The sequence below is a fragment of the Arvicanthis niloticus genome, chromosome 1 (genome assembly GCF_011762505.2).
Source record: "Arvicanthis niloticus isolate mArvNil1 chromosome 1, mArvNil1.pat.X, whole genome shotgun sequence".
In the NCBI taxonomy this organism is placed as follows: domain Eukaryota; kingdom Metazoa; phylum Chordata; class Mammalia; order Rodentia; family Muridae; genus Arvicanthis; species Arvicanthis niloticus.
This window is the reverse complement of record NC_047658.1, coordinates 76,477,480-76,492,474: the sequence shown is the minus strand read 5'-3', so window position 1 is coordinate 76,492,474 and position 14,995 is coordinate 76,477,480. Positions and strand designations below refer to the sequence as shown.

General features: G+C 35.9%; 1 protein-coding gene and 1 pseudogene across 1 annotated transcript; both read left to right on the top strand.

Moving 5' to 3' along the window:
* Nucleotides 1-3,072: 3,072 nt before the first annotated feature.
* On the top strand, nt 3,073-5,024 carry LOC117713094 (putative ATP-dependent RNA helicase DDX5; annotated as a pseudogene).
* Nucleotides 5,025-6,899: 1,875 nt separating this feature from the next.
* LOC117713102 (olfactory receptor 5P81) lies at nt 6,900-7,858 on the top strand. Its single transcript, XM_034509422.2, has one exon. The coding sequence runs from the start codon at nt 6,914-6,916 to the stop codon at nt 7,856-7,858; it is 945 nt and encodes a 314-aa protein (XP_034365313.1). The 5' UTR covers nt 6,900-6,913.
* The last annotated feature ends 7,137 nt before the right edge of the window (nt 7,859-14,995 follow it).

Sequence of the window (14,995 nt, the reverse complement as noted above, 5' to 3'; positions counted from 1 at the left end):
TTATAAATAAGGCTGCTATAACCATAGTGGAGCATATGACCTTGTTATATGTTGGTGCATCTTCTGGATATATGCCCAGGAGTGGTATAGCTGGGTCTCAGATAATGCTATGTCCAATTTTCTGAGGAACTGCCAGACTGATTTCCAGAGTGGTTGTGCCAGCTTGCAATCCCACCAACAATGGAGGAGTGTTCCTCTTTCTTCACATCCTTGCCAGCATCTGCTATCACCTGAGTTTTTGATTTTAGCCATTCTGACTGGTGTAAGGTGGAATCTCATGTTGTTTTGATTTGCATTTCCCTGATGACTAAGGATGTTGAGCATTTCTTAAGGTGCTTCTCAGCCATTCGAGTTTCCTCAGTTGAGAATTCTTTGGTGAGCTCTGTACATTTTTTAATAGGGTTATTTGGTTGTCTGAAATCTAATTTCTTGAGTTCTTTGTATATATTGGATATTAGCCTTTTTTGGATGTGGGATTGGTAAAGATCTTTTCCCAATCTGTTGGTTGCCATTTTGTCCTATTGACAGTGTCTTTTGCAATACATAAGCTTTGCAATATTATGAGGTCCCATTTGTCAATTCTTGATCTTAGAGCATAAGCCATTGGTGTTCTGTTCAGGAACTTTTCTCCTGTGCCCAGGTATTCAAGGGTCTTCCCCACTTTCTCTTCTATTAGTTTTAGTGTATCTGGTTTTTTGAGGAGGTCCTTTGTCCACTTGGACTTGAGCATTGTACAAAGAGATAAGAATGGAGAATAGAATTCTGATGATGCCAGTTAACTTTGGTTTCTGTTGCTTATGTTCTTGTGCTTGCCTTTTGCCATCTTGTTAACTGTAGTGCTACCTGTACTCACTGTTTCTATCTGGAGCCTGTCTTTCCAGTTATCTTTCTTGTGTCAGAACTCCTCAGAGTCCAGATGTCTCTGTGTTTCTGTGATCCTGAGCTCCTGGGTGGAAGAACTCCTGGGACTCAGGCTGCCTCTGGAATCCTGAAATCTTGATGCACTGAGTGCAGTGGTTCTTTTGATGCTCTGAGTGCCATGGTTTCTCTAGGATGACTCACAATATGGTGTCTGCTGCTCTGAGTGCAGTGGCTCCACTAGGATGGCTCAGGATATGGTGTCTTCATGGGAGCAGACCAGCTCTGTGTCTGTCCCATCCAACAAAATCAAGCGAGGGGAAGATGGGAGTGGTATTCTGGAGGGGCGAGGTTTGAGTGGCTGATGGGTCCTGAGTGCCCCAGGCTCCCTTTTGTAGCTCTGGGGAGTAGGGTAGTGGAAGAGGGTTCTTGCCTGGTGCTCTGAGTGCAGTGGCTCCTCTAGGATGGCTCAGGATATTGTGTCTTCACGGGAGCAGTCCAGCTAGGTATCTGCCCCAGCCTAAAGGACCAAGTGCTAGGATGGTCTTATACTTACTGTATCCCAGCTTGGCCATGAATTTGTAACCTTCTTGTAACAATTTCTTGAGTGCTGGGATTGCAGATATATTATACAATGTCTTTCACTGTACATCTCTTTTATTTATATCTTTATTATGTTTAAGTTAGTATATAAAATAATGGCCTTCATTGTGACATTTTTTCTACATACATAGCCTTATATTTTGTTCTTATGTGACATGAAATACATGCATATATTTTCAGGCATAGGAGAAAATATCGTTTTTTCTACATGGCTTTATTTTCTTAACACAATGTCTTAAGTTCCATCAGTTTCTTATAAATTAGCTAATTTCTTTCTTCTTTACTGACGAATAAAAGTCTACTGTGCTTTCTTTGTTTTTGTTTTTAAGATTTCTTTATTTCTTTAATGTATGTCAGTACACTTTCACTCTATTCAGACATACTAGAAAAGGGCATTACATATGTGTAATTACATATGGGTTTTGATTCCCAACACACTGTGTGGTTGCTGGGAATTGAACTCAGAACCTCTGGAAGAACAGTCAGTGCTCTTAACCACTGCACCATCTCTCCAGCCTTGTGTTATGCTTTCTTAATTCACTGATGTCTGGATAAACCTCCACACTGTTCCATGTCTAGACTACTGTGCATAGTTCAAAAATAAGCATGAGCATCCAGGAATCTCTGTGGTGTTCTGACTTAGAATCCCTTGAGTTCATACTAAAGAGTGGTATGAATGGATCATATGGTAATGCAAATGATTAAGAGTGTGTGTGTGTGAGAGAGAGAAAGAGAGAGAGAGAGAGGGAGGGAGAGTGAGAGTGAGAGGGAGAGGGAGAGAGAGAGATCTATACAGTGTACAATAATTTATTTTCCCTCTCCACCATTTGTGGTGATTTTTTTTCATAATAGACTCAATATTGTTTTAATTTCTATTTCCTTAATGGATAAAAATACTGAACACATTTTTCACATACTTATTTTCAATTTTTCTTATTATTTTAAGAAATGCTCAATTCATTATTGTGCCAATCATCTGCTTTATATTTGAATTTGTTTTAGTTTGCTTTGAGTTTTTTATTGATTGTAGATATTAATCCACCATTAGACATTTAGGAGTTAGAATCACAGTGTACAAATTGAGTGCTTCAGCCTTAGCTCTGTGAAATGAATATTGAGAATAAGAAAAAAACCATCTATATCCTGTCCTACTGTGAAGATTTTCTACATGTAAAATGCTTAGCATAATTACTAGTATTAAGGAATGTTGATAGAAATATTGGTTGTTATTATGGTAGTGATTGTCAAACCAACCCTCCAATAAAGGGCTACAAGTGTTCTGAAATTAAAGTTATCAAGAGAATTAGAGTACTGCCGAGTCTTTGGGCTGAAAGAGTTAGTATTATCCCATGACCTACCTACACTTGTTAAGGTATTATATACACTTAGACTGTATTTCTAATTTTGGAGACATCCAAGTCATTTTAAAATTCTACTTCAGTGTGTAATTTTAAAACATTCATGTTTGACCTTATTCATTTCCATCTGTCCTTGGATTTACAGCTCCAGCCTTTGTTACCACTATCTCTCTGCTGGTGAGGCCCGTGCAAAGGCTTTGCAGTTTGCATTCTCTTTCACTGAGTTCCTCTCTCACACTACTCCATTGATGCTATGTTGAGTTATTCTAGTGACTGAGACCGTGGCCAGGATCAAGGGTTTGGTGTACCTTGATTTGGAGGGAGTATAACAGGACCCCTCTCTGGAAAGAAGTTAGAAAATCCTGGGGAGAAACTATTTTAAAAGAACTGACCTTAATATTTGCATGTGATTAAAATGGTATAAAAGCAAAAAGGAGGAGGGGGATCCGTAGGGGGATTCTAGGGAGGGGAAATTGGGAAAGGGGATGACATCTAAAATGTAAATAAATAGAATAGCTAAAAAAAGAAGTGGGATCTTGATGAGCTGCCCAAATTTGAGAAGAATTTTTATTAGGAACACCCTGATTTGGCAAAGCCCACCACACAAGAGGTAGATACATACAGAAGAAACAAGGAAATTATTGTTAGAGGTCACAACTGTCCAAAAGCAGTTCTGAATTTTTACAAAGCAAACTTTCCTGTGAATGTAATGGAGTGATTTCAAGGCAGAACTTTATTGAACCCACTGCTTTTCAAGCTCAGGGCTGAACCAGTTTCTCTCAGTGGATTAGATATGTTTGGAGTAGCTCAGACTGGATCTGGGAAAACATTATTGTACTTGCTGCCTGTCATTGTACACATAAACCACCAGCCATTTCTAGAGAGAGGTGATGGGCCTATTTGTTTGGTGCTGGCACCAACTCGATAACTGGCACAGCAGGTGTAGCAAGTCGCTCCTGAATATTGTACAGCTTGTCACTTGAAGTCTACTTGCATCTATGGTGGTGCTTCCAAAGGACCACGGATTTGTAATTTGAAAAGAGGTGTAGAAATCAGTACTGCAACACCTGGAAGACTGATTGACTTTTTAGATTGTGGAAAAACCAATCTGAGAAGAACAACTTACCTTGTCCTTGATAAAGCTGATAGGATGCTTGATATGGGATTTGAACCCCAAATAAGGAAAATCACAGACCAGATAAACCTGATAGGCAGACACGTGTGCAACTTGGCCAAAAGAAGTAAGACAGCTTGCTGAAGATTTCCTGAAAGACTACATTCATATCCACATTGGTGCATTCAAGCTGAGTGCAAATCATAGCATTCTTCAGATTGTGGATGTATGTCATGTTATCGAAAAAGATGAAAACTTATTTGTCTGATGGAAGAGATCATGAGTGAGGAGAGTAAAATCATTGTTTTTGTTGAAAGCAAACAATGTGATGAACTTACCAGAAAAATGAGGAGAGATGGGTGGCCTGCCATGAGCATCCATGGTGACACGTGTCAGCAGGAATATGACTGGGTTCTAAATGAATTCTAACATAGAAAAGCTCCTATTCTGATTGCTACCTGTGTGACCTCCAGAGGCCTAGATGTGGAAGATGTGAAATTTGTCATCAATTATGACTACCCTAACTCCTCAGATGATTATATTCACTGAATTCTAAAAGTGCTCACAGTACCAAAACAGGTATAGCATACACTTTCTTTATTCCTAGTAACATAAAGCAATGTATCTCTGTGCTTCAGGAAGCTAATCAAGCAATTAATCCCAAGTTGCTTCAGTTGGCTGATGACAGAGGTTCAGGTCATTCAGGTGTTGAGGAGGCATGAAAGATGATCAATGAGCACTGTGACAGATACTCTGCAGGCAAAAGGGTGCATTTAATACCTTTAGAGGCAGGTAAAACTATGACAGAGGCTACTCTAGTCTACTTAAGAGAGATTTGGGGGCTAAAACTCAAAATGGTGTTTACAGTGCTGCAAATTACACCAAGTAATTTTGTATTTGCTGGTATACAGACCAGTTTTAGGACTGGTAACCCAACAGGGACTTACTGTAACAGTTATGATAGCATTCAGCAGTATGGAAGTAATGTTGCAAATATGCACAATGGTACGAATCAACAGCCATATGCATATCCTGCTATCACAGCTGCTAGGCCTATGATTGGCTATCCAATACCAACAGAGTATTCTTAATAAGACTTTAGAAGTATATGTAAATGTCTGTTTTTCATAATTGCTCTTTAGATTGTGTGTTATCAGACAAGATAGTTATTTAAGAAACATAGGAAATGCAGAAATGATTGCAGTGCAGCAGTAATTATGGTGCACATTTTTTGCTATTTAAGTTGGATTTTTTTTTTATATCCTGAAACAATTTTTAGGATTTTCTTTGTATAGAAAATACAGGCAAAAGTTTTCACAAAAGTTAACTGTACAGTTGATTTCAAATAAAATAAATGAAGACAATTCATGGCCTTCCAATAAAAGATATTTGAACTGAAAAATTCATATTCTGCTTTCTTATGCAATGATAGAAATGTACATTATTGTTATTTAAATTTTAACTTTATATAAAGTTTCACTTCATGCTCCTCTGGGCTACTTGATGGCATATGCTAAATGTTGTAACTTAAACACCTATTGATAAATATATAGAGAATGAATGAAACTAGGTTTAGTTTTTATAATTTAAATATAACTATTTATTAGTACAAATATCAAAGTAAACTTAGAATAATTATTTTTAGCAAAATGTTCATATTATGATGTAGTAAATAGGAAACAAATCCTATATGACTGTGCATAAACACTTAAGAGAGAACATGATAATAAATTGATCTCTTGAGAATTGTCAGGATCTTGGGAGCTTAGTTACTCTAGCCTGTGAATTGAATCACTCAGTATCTACCACAGGAAATAGTAATGTTTCATGATACTTCAGAGTTCACATTTGAATGTTTAGCATCTTTAGGGATTTATCCTCAAAAGATACAAACACTAAAGGATGACTACATAACTATGCAATCTTGACTTTTCACTGAAGGATAAATGAGTTCTCATTTCAAGGTAGGATTTTGGCTTTTTGTAATGAATTTGGCTGAATGGTTTTCACGTATAAACTGAGAAAATATTTCTGTACTCAAAATAAAATTGTCTTAGCTATGAGCTGAGTATCTATTATGTTGTTTTCAAACTGAGCAGATAGATATTTCACATTATATGGTAAAACAACATTTTTTGTTTCAAATATATTAAAATATCTATCAATTTTCAGTATATAATTTTATTGATAATTTAAAATTCCTAATTCATTGGCATATAAACAATAACTTTATTTATAGAGGAAAATCTTACACATTTTTAAAAGCTTTACAAAAATTCCAATTATTTTTGATATAAAGGAGGCTAAGATTATTATTATTGTTTAAACTTATTATTGCATATATGTGTTAAGTAGTGGGGTTCTGATAGTTAAGGTTCTAATTCTGCTTTTAAAAGCTATATTGACATGCAAGTGAAATAATGTTTTTCAAAGTTATTAAAACAGTGATGAAGATAATATTTTAGGCAAATATAATATCAGATTTAAAAACAAAATATATGTAAGAAAATATTGCAATTTTATAAATTACTTTAAATAAATTTTAATAAATTGGAATTTCATAAAATACTGATTTGTATCTATGTAGATTCAAGCTTGTTTTTAAAAAAGTATGTAAATATATTAGCTGCTACTCAAGTATTTCTTATTAAATATTATAACTTTACCTTTCATATCATACTACTGATTAATTTTGTTATTCTAATCAATTACTATATTTATTTTCCAATTTAAGGAACTGATAAAAGAGCATAACATATAAAGAAACAGTCTTTTATGAGTGGGAAAGATTTTAGGGATGTTGTGCTAACCACATTTAAATTGTAGACTCATTCTTGCAAGCAAGTAAATATAGATACTTGGACATCTTTAAATAAAATTGCATTATTTGTATATTAATGAATGTGAAACCACCCATTTATAAATTCCCTCCTGTAATGTCTCCATCACAGCCTTGATCTGGCAGTAACTACACTGCCCCATGTCTTTCCTGGAGGATGGGAACCACACTGCAGTGACAGAGTTCATTTTATTGGGCTTAACAGATGACCCAGTTCTTAGAGTCATTCTCTTCACCATCATCCTATGCATCTACCTGGTGACTGTGTCTGGGAACCTCAGCACCATCCTTCTCATCAGAGTCTCTTCCCAGCTCCATCACCCCATGTATTTTTTTCTTAGCCACTTGGCTTCTGTTGACATAGGCATTTCATCTTCTGTCACACCGAATATGCTTGTCAACTTCCTGGTGGAGAGGAGCAGTATATCCCATACTGGATGTGGCATCCAGCTTGGCTCAGCTGCTTTTTTTGGAGCAACTGAGTCATTTCTTCTGGCTGCCATGGCTTATGATCACTTTGTGGCAATCTGCAACCCACTGCTTTATTCAACCAAAATGTCCACACAAGTCTGTGTCCAGTTGTTTGTAGGGTCTTATATCGGTGGGTTTCTTCATGCTTTCTCCTTTACACTTTCCTTTTTTTCTTTTCTCTTCTGTGGAACAAATAGAGTCAATCACTTTTTCTGTGATTTTACTCCTTTAGTTGAACTCTCCTGTTCTGATAATGGTGTCCTTCTAATTCTTGATTCTTTTTCTGCTAGCTCTATCATTGTGGTCACAGTGTTTGTTATAGTCATTTCCTATACCTACATCCTCATCACCATCTTGAAGATGCACTCTACTGAGGGCCGCCACAAAGCTTTCTCTACATGCACCTCCCACCTCACTGTAGTCACTCTGTTATATGGGACAGTCACATTTATTTATGTGATGCCCAAATCTAACTACTCCACAGACCAGAACAAGGTGGTGTCTGTGTTCTACATGGTGGTGATCCCCATGTTGAACCCCCTCATCTACAGCCTCAGGAATAATGAGATTAAGGGTGCTCTGAAGAGACAGCTTGGTAAAAAAAATGTTTTCTAAGACATATTAGTTACTTTGAAAGACTTCATAGAATAATAATTCCTCCTTGATATAATATTAGATAGAGTACTCTGACTGAAAAAGTAATAGTATATTAGTAGCTATTCAATAAATATGGGGGTTCAAATTTTATGTTACATAGAAAATTAGAAGTATTTTTTTAAATAAAAACAAATTAATTTTTAACTTAAGGGCATAAATCTAATAATATAAATATAAATTGCTAAGCATACTTTTAAGTTACATTGACATTTTCAAAAGTTGTTCATATTTAGGCATGTTACAGGTTTGATCTTAATTGTTGCTAAGTCTCTTATAATTGACAAAGCCTGATACCTGTCATGGTTCTCTTGGAAGTGAAAGAGACATTTAAACATTAAGCCTAATTGCAATGCTTACTTTAGTTGAACCATGTCATAAAAGAGATAAGTCACTCAGAACTTTTCTGTCTTCTTTATTGGTCAGGAGCAGAGTGGTTTTGTTCAACCACACATCCCAATCATGGAGTACAGAAACAGAATGCATCAATAGACTCAACCCACTGGGGACTAAGATCTGTAAAACTCTCTGTCAGGAATAACCCTGATTTATAAGTTTCTATTTATAAGTTGATTATCTTAACTATTTGTAATAGCAACAGAAACCTGGATAACACAAATTTCAATCCTTCAGGCTGTGTTTGAATGAACAGTGAGTTATCTTTAGATAAATCTGATAAATATACCTATCCTATTGAATGATAACCAAAAATGGACTAAAATTCCCAGAAATATTGTAGAAAGGTTAGTCTATAAGGATGGATCTTGTAGACTCATAAAACTTCAGATCAGTGGTCTTTGACCCTGGCCATGACCTAATTGTGGAGTCTGAAAAGAAAAATCCATTCTTGATTTATCTACAAATTTCTCTTATACTTGAAAGCTTCATACTTTATAACATATGTATTGATCATATCCACCTAGCACTATCTCCTTTTAACTTCATACAGTGCCCCAACTTCATCTACTCCAACTCAAATTAATATCTCTTTTAAACATTTTAAATTATCTCTTTTATTTGGAAGATTACAATACAATTTTATCCCTTTTCTTCCCATCAAATGTCCATATGTACCCCTCCTTGTTCTTTCAAATTCATATCTGCTTTTTCCATTTTTATTAATAACTTGTGAGTACAATTAGTGTTTCACATATGCAGATGGGTGTGGATATCCACTGGGTAAGTAACATACCAGCATGCTTGTTCCTGAAAAAGAGTGAATCTCCCCCCAAACCATTACCTGTCAATAGCTCCTCTGACAGGCTTGAGAAAACAGAAGCATTTTTTTTCTTCCATTTCTGCTAGAATGTGGATTGGCCTGATCTTGTGCAGGTAAGCATTTGAATTGTACAACAGCAATGCTATATTTAGAACTCAGCATTACATAGTGTATCTCTCCACCTGCCAGCTCTTACATTCATTTGAATTCCTCTTTGGTGAAGTTCTCTGTGGATTGTAAGGTGGAGACTGGTATATATAACCCATGTTCAGGTGAGCACATGGAGTACTTTGATCATTTAAAGGTCTCTGCATTGACTACTACCTTCTTCAAAAAGAAACTTGTCTAACCAAGGTTAAGAAGAATACAAACGTCTTCCCTGTGTTCATGATTTCTACCTCCTTCAACTCCTGGCCTGAATGTTCCTGACAACTGTGGCTTTTTGCCTGGGCTAATCTCTGACATTCTACAACACATACAAAGTGTGATATCTTGTGCTGGATTGAGTAGGTTCGTGACTTTCCAAGTACAAAGAGGAACAAACCAAACCATGGTGCCAGGAGAGTCAAGCTTGTAACTTCAACCACAAGATTGTGAAGAGGAAAGTGTTACAATGATTTATTTCATGATCAGAGCCAAACCCTGCTCCACATGTTGGGGGTGTTCTGGCTGTCATTTCCTTGAAATCATGATTGCCTTCAGTGTGGCAATCTTCATATGATGATAGTTATCATGCTCACTCCATTTTCCTGTCTCTGATTTAGTGCTTCCAAAGAAAAATAATCTTTGAATATATTGTAGCATTATATTTTACAATTCTGACATATAAAGTACTATCCTATGCCACTGAGATTGTGATTGAGAAACACTCAAAATGCAACTTATCTTGTACAGCAGGATTCCAAGAACATTAAAAGTAAGAGATATGGACTATCAATTTGTGTTGATTAGTATGAGGTGAAAAAGAGGACAAAATAAAACAAAAAACAAACATAGAGATTGATGGGCTAATGCAAGGAGTGTTCAACATAGTTGGCACTGGGAACTCAAAACCCTAGCAAGGACTTCAGAATGTCATCAGATTCTTCTGGGATGGGATGCTATCTCTGTACATCTAGTTGTGAGAATAAATATTCACTCATGTGCATTAGATTTACTTTTGAGTTTTCAATTGCACAATGACAGCATTGTTCATTTTAATCAATTCCACAGAGAACACAACAAGAACTACTAATAAATGTTAGATTTGGTATCAAAATAGGGTTGACAGAATGACAATTCTGTGAAATTTTATACAAAGTATAAGAACCATCAGGGGATGGTGGCAGCAAGAGCAGGACCTAACATGCAAATATTCTCTCTCAGCATGAAAAATTTGATAATCAGGAAGAAAATGCTACCTACTTGGACTGTAAGATTAATATTCATTGGGAATTGGTGGAGCAAAAACCCAAACCAAGGATTGTTTGGGAGATATGTTACTGGTAGATATCATGCATGTTCTTAGGAGAAGAGGAAATGTAAGTTATTAAGCCATACACAGTTAGAAACTACAGAGTTGTAGCCATGAAATTGTGTTCAATAAGATTCAAAACCCAGTGATATCTCAGGGTAAGTGAAATGAATAAATGAACAACTCAAGGCTCAAGTTTTTCTATTAAGCATAGATAAAGATACTGGCAAGCCAAAGGAATCCAGGAAAATTAAATATAGAAGTCAGTGAAAGCAGCATATAAAGGAAATGAAACCAGGAACATTTGGTTGATATTCAGATGAATCCACATAGATCATAGTAGATTGTTTTCATTAAAATAGAGATACTTAAAATGTACATAATCATGAAATATGAAAAATAAAGTGACAGAGAGATCTGGGGTGTTAAGGTTGGTATGGTCAAAGAATAATAACCAGGACAATATGTCTCTACTAGAGCCTAGGAACCCTACTACAGCAGGCCCTGTGCATTGCAACATAGCTGAAGCACATGAAAATGAGCTTAACATATCTTTGCCTATATGAGAGAGTTCCTTTAAAATAGAAATACATATATCCCTTAAAGAAATATATGAAAAACAGTGGAAGGAATTGAATAAATAGTCCAAGATCCAAAACTAGAAATAGAATCAATAAAGAAAACTAAAACTGAGGGGAATCAGGAAATAAACTTTAGGACCTTGAGTGAAAGCTCGGAGGCAAGCCTCACCTACAAAGCACAAGATATTGAAGAGAGAATCTCAAACACTGAAGAACCAATAGAAGAAATGGATACTGCCATCAAACTAAATGTTAAATCTATCAATCACCCAGCATAAAACATTGAGGAAACATGGGACACTATGTAAAGACCAAACCTAAGAATAATAGGCATAGAGGAAGGAGAAGAAACCCAGTGAAAATTATCAACAAAATAATAGAAGAAAATTCCCTAAATGAACAGAATATTAAATAGTTGGACCAGAAAAGAAAAAAAAAACCCTTAGCACATAATAATCAGAATACTAAACATACAGAAGAAAGAATATTAAAAACTGCAAGGGAAAAAGACAAAGTAACACATAAAGGCAGACCTATTCAAATAATACCCCATTTCTCAGTGGAGTCTCTAAAAGCATCTGTCCAGCAAGGCCTGGACAGATGATCTGCAGACAGAGTCTATAAAAGCATAGATACAAGCCCAGTCTACAATATACTCATGAAACTTTCAATCATAGTTGATGGAGGAAAATAAGAAATTCCATTCTAAAATCAAATGTAGGCAGTATCTGTATCCAAATCTAACCCTACAGAAGACGCTACAGATTAACTACACACAAGAAAACACAAATAATAAATAATCCCAGAAAATCAAAATAATCAAATCCAAAGATAGAAACACACACACACACACACACACACACAGACACACACACACACACACACACACACACACACACAAATGCTTCCATACACGCAGGTCAACTATAACAGTGGCAGAAGCAACAATAGCAACAAATAACATGAATCAACACAAGCTGTTCATTTTTTCCTTTTCTGTGTTTTTCATTAATTTATTTGCTATTCATTTACATCTGGATAGCAGCCCCCTTTCTTCTCCTCCATGTTCCACTCTCACAAACCATTCCCCCAATTTCCCCATCTTATTCTCCTATGAAAAGGAGAATTTTTCCACGTGTACCAACTTGCCCTGGCATATAAAATCCCCACATGACTTAGGGTATCCTAACCCACTGAGACCAGGCAGGACAACCCAACAAGGGAAAGGGATCTAACAGTAGGCAAAGGAGTAGAGACAGCCCCTGTTGAGAACTGAGCTGGCCCACGTTTGGGCCTTGTAGGCGCGTGGATACCATGTACCTTGCAGGTGTGGATATGATGTAAGCCTTACAGGCGTGTATAGCGTGGATAGCGCGTGCACCTTACAGGCATGTATAGCATGGATAGCACGTGGATAGCACATGCACCTCATGCCTTGCAGGTGTGGATACCACGTGCGCCTTGCAGCTGGGGGCACTAAACAGCAAAACAAGCTATGTGGGATAAACAAGATGTTTGTCAGAGTGTGCTCAGCTGTTGTAGGCTATGGAAAACCAAGTCTCTTATCAGGGTCTATGGTTCCAGATGGCTGCAAAGATGATCTAGCCACTTTCTGCCAAAAGTTGGCTCCCAACATGCTCAGTTGGTTGAATCTTGGCTATTTCAAGCTTTTGGGCTAACAGCCGCTTATCAGTGAGTAAATACCATGTGTGTTCTTTTGTGTTTGGGTTACCTCACTCAGGATGATATTTTCTAGTTCTATCCATTTACCTAAGAATTTCTCGAATTCATTATTTTTAATAGCTGAGTAGTACTCCATTGTGTAAATGTACCACATTTTTTGTATCCATTCCTCTGTTGAAGGGCATCTGGGTTTTTGGTTTTTGATGTTTAACTTCTTGAGTTGTTTATATATTTTGAATATTCGTCCTCAGTCAGATGTAGGATAAATGATGACATTTTCCCATTCTGTAGGCTGCAGTTTTGTCTTATTGATTGTGATTTTTGCCTTTCTGATAGTGAATCTTTTTCATTTCATAAAATCTCATTGATTAATTATTGATCTCACTGTGTGATGTATTGGTGTTCTTTAAAAAAATGTCTCCTAAGCCAATGTGTTTCAGGAAGTTCCCTACTTTCTATTCTATTCTATTAGATTTGGTGTCCCTGTTTGTTGTTGAGGTCCTTGATCTACTTGGACTTCAGTTTTGTGAAGGGTTATAAATACGAGTCTATTTGTATTCTTCTATATGCAGACATCCAGTTAAACCAGCACCCTTTATTAAAGATACCTTCATCTTTTCATTGGATGGGTTTAGATTCTCTGTCTGTAGATATGTGAGTTTATTTCTGGGTCTTCAATTCAATTTAATTGATCAACCTGTTTATTTTTATGCCAATACTACTAGTTTTTTTTTTTAATTATTATTATTACTGTTGCTGTATAGTATAGCTTGAAGTCAGGGATGGTGATACCTCCAGAAGTTGTTTTATTATACAGGATTGTTTAGACTATCCTGGTTGTTTTGTGTTTCCATATGAACTTGAGAATTTATCTTTCAAGGTCTGTAAAGAATTGTGTTGGAATTTGCATTGAATCTGTACATTGCTTTTGGTAAGATGGCTATTTTTATTTATTATATTAAACCTACTACTCTATGAGAATGGAAGATCTTTCCATCTTCTGATATCTTCCTTAATTTCTTTCATCAGAGACTTGAAGTTCTTGACATGCAGGATTTCCCTTGCTTGGGTTAGAGTGATACGAACATATTTTACATTATTTGTGGCTATTATGAAGGGTGTAGTTTCTTCAATATCTTTAAAATCCAATTTATCAGTATTTGTCAGCTGTAGGAGTTCTCTAGTAGAATTTTTGGAGTGACTGTCTTAACACTTGTGAAAACTTATACTTTGACTTCTCTCTTTCCAATTTGTACCCCCTTGATTTCCTTTAGTTGTCTTATTGCTCTAGTGAAATCTTCAAGTATTTTGTATAGCTTTGGAAAGAGTGGGTAGCTTTGTCTTGTCCCTGATTTTAGTGGTCTTGCTTTAAGTTTCATTTCATTTGATGTTGGCTATTGGGTCCCTATATGTTGCCTTTATTATGGTTATGTACACAAATTCTATATATGATCTCTCCAAGTTTTAATATAAAGCAATATTGGATTTTATCAAAGTAATTTTCAGCATCTAATGAGATGATCATGTGTTTTTCCTTTCAGTTTGTTTATGTGATAGATTATGCTGTTGGATTTCCATATAGTAAGCCATCCCTGTATCCCTTGGATGAAGCCTAGTTGATCCTGGTGGATGGCATTCTTGGACTTAGTTTGATTGAACAATACCAAACTTATAAAGCCTATGATTAACATTTTTTAAAAAATGTATAAATGCAAAAAGGAAAAGGGGGATAGGGGTTTTCTAGAGAGGAGGATGGGGAAATGGGATGGCATCTGAAGTGTAAATAAAATATCTAATAAAAAAAGAAAGGGTAAATAATATAATTTTATTTATTTTAATTTTAAAAGTAAAATTTTTAATAAAGAAAAATTAAAATTAAATTTTGAAAAGGATAAAAAAATTTTATTTAGTATTTTTCATCAATGTTCATAATGTTCTTAATCTGAAATTTTCTTTCTTTCTGGAGTCTTTGTGTCTTTTAGCTATCAGGGTGATTTTCCAGTTTTTTCAAGTATAGGCTTTTGGAATAAGACCTGATGATGCTTTGAATTACCTAAGTGTCTGTTGCTATATCCCCATTTTCATAGATTGCATACTGCTTCCCTGCCTTTTGTGCAGTTTGGCTAGTTTTTCTATCTTGTTGATTTTCTCAAAGAACCACC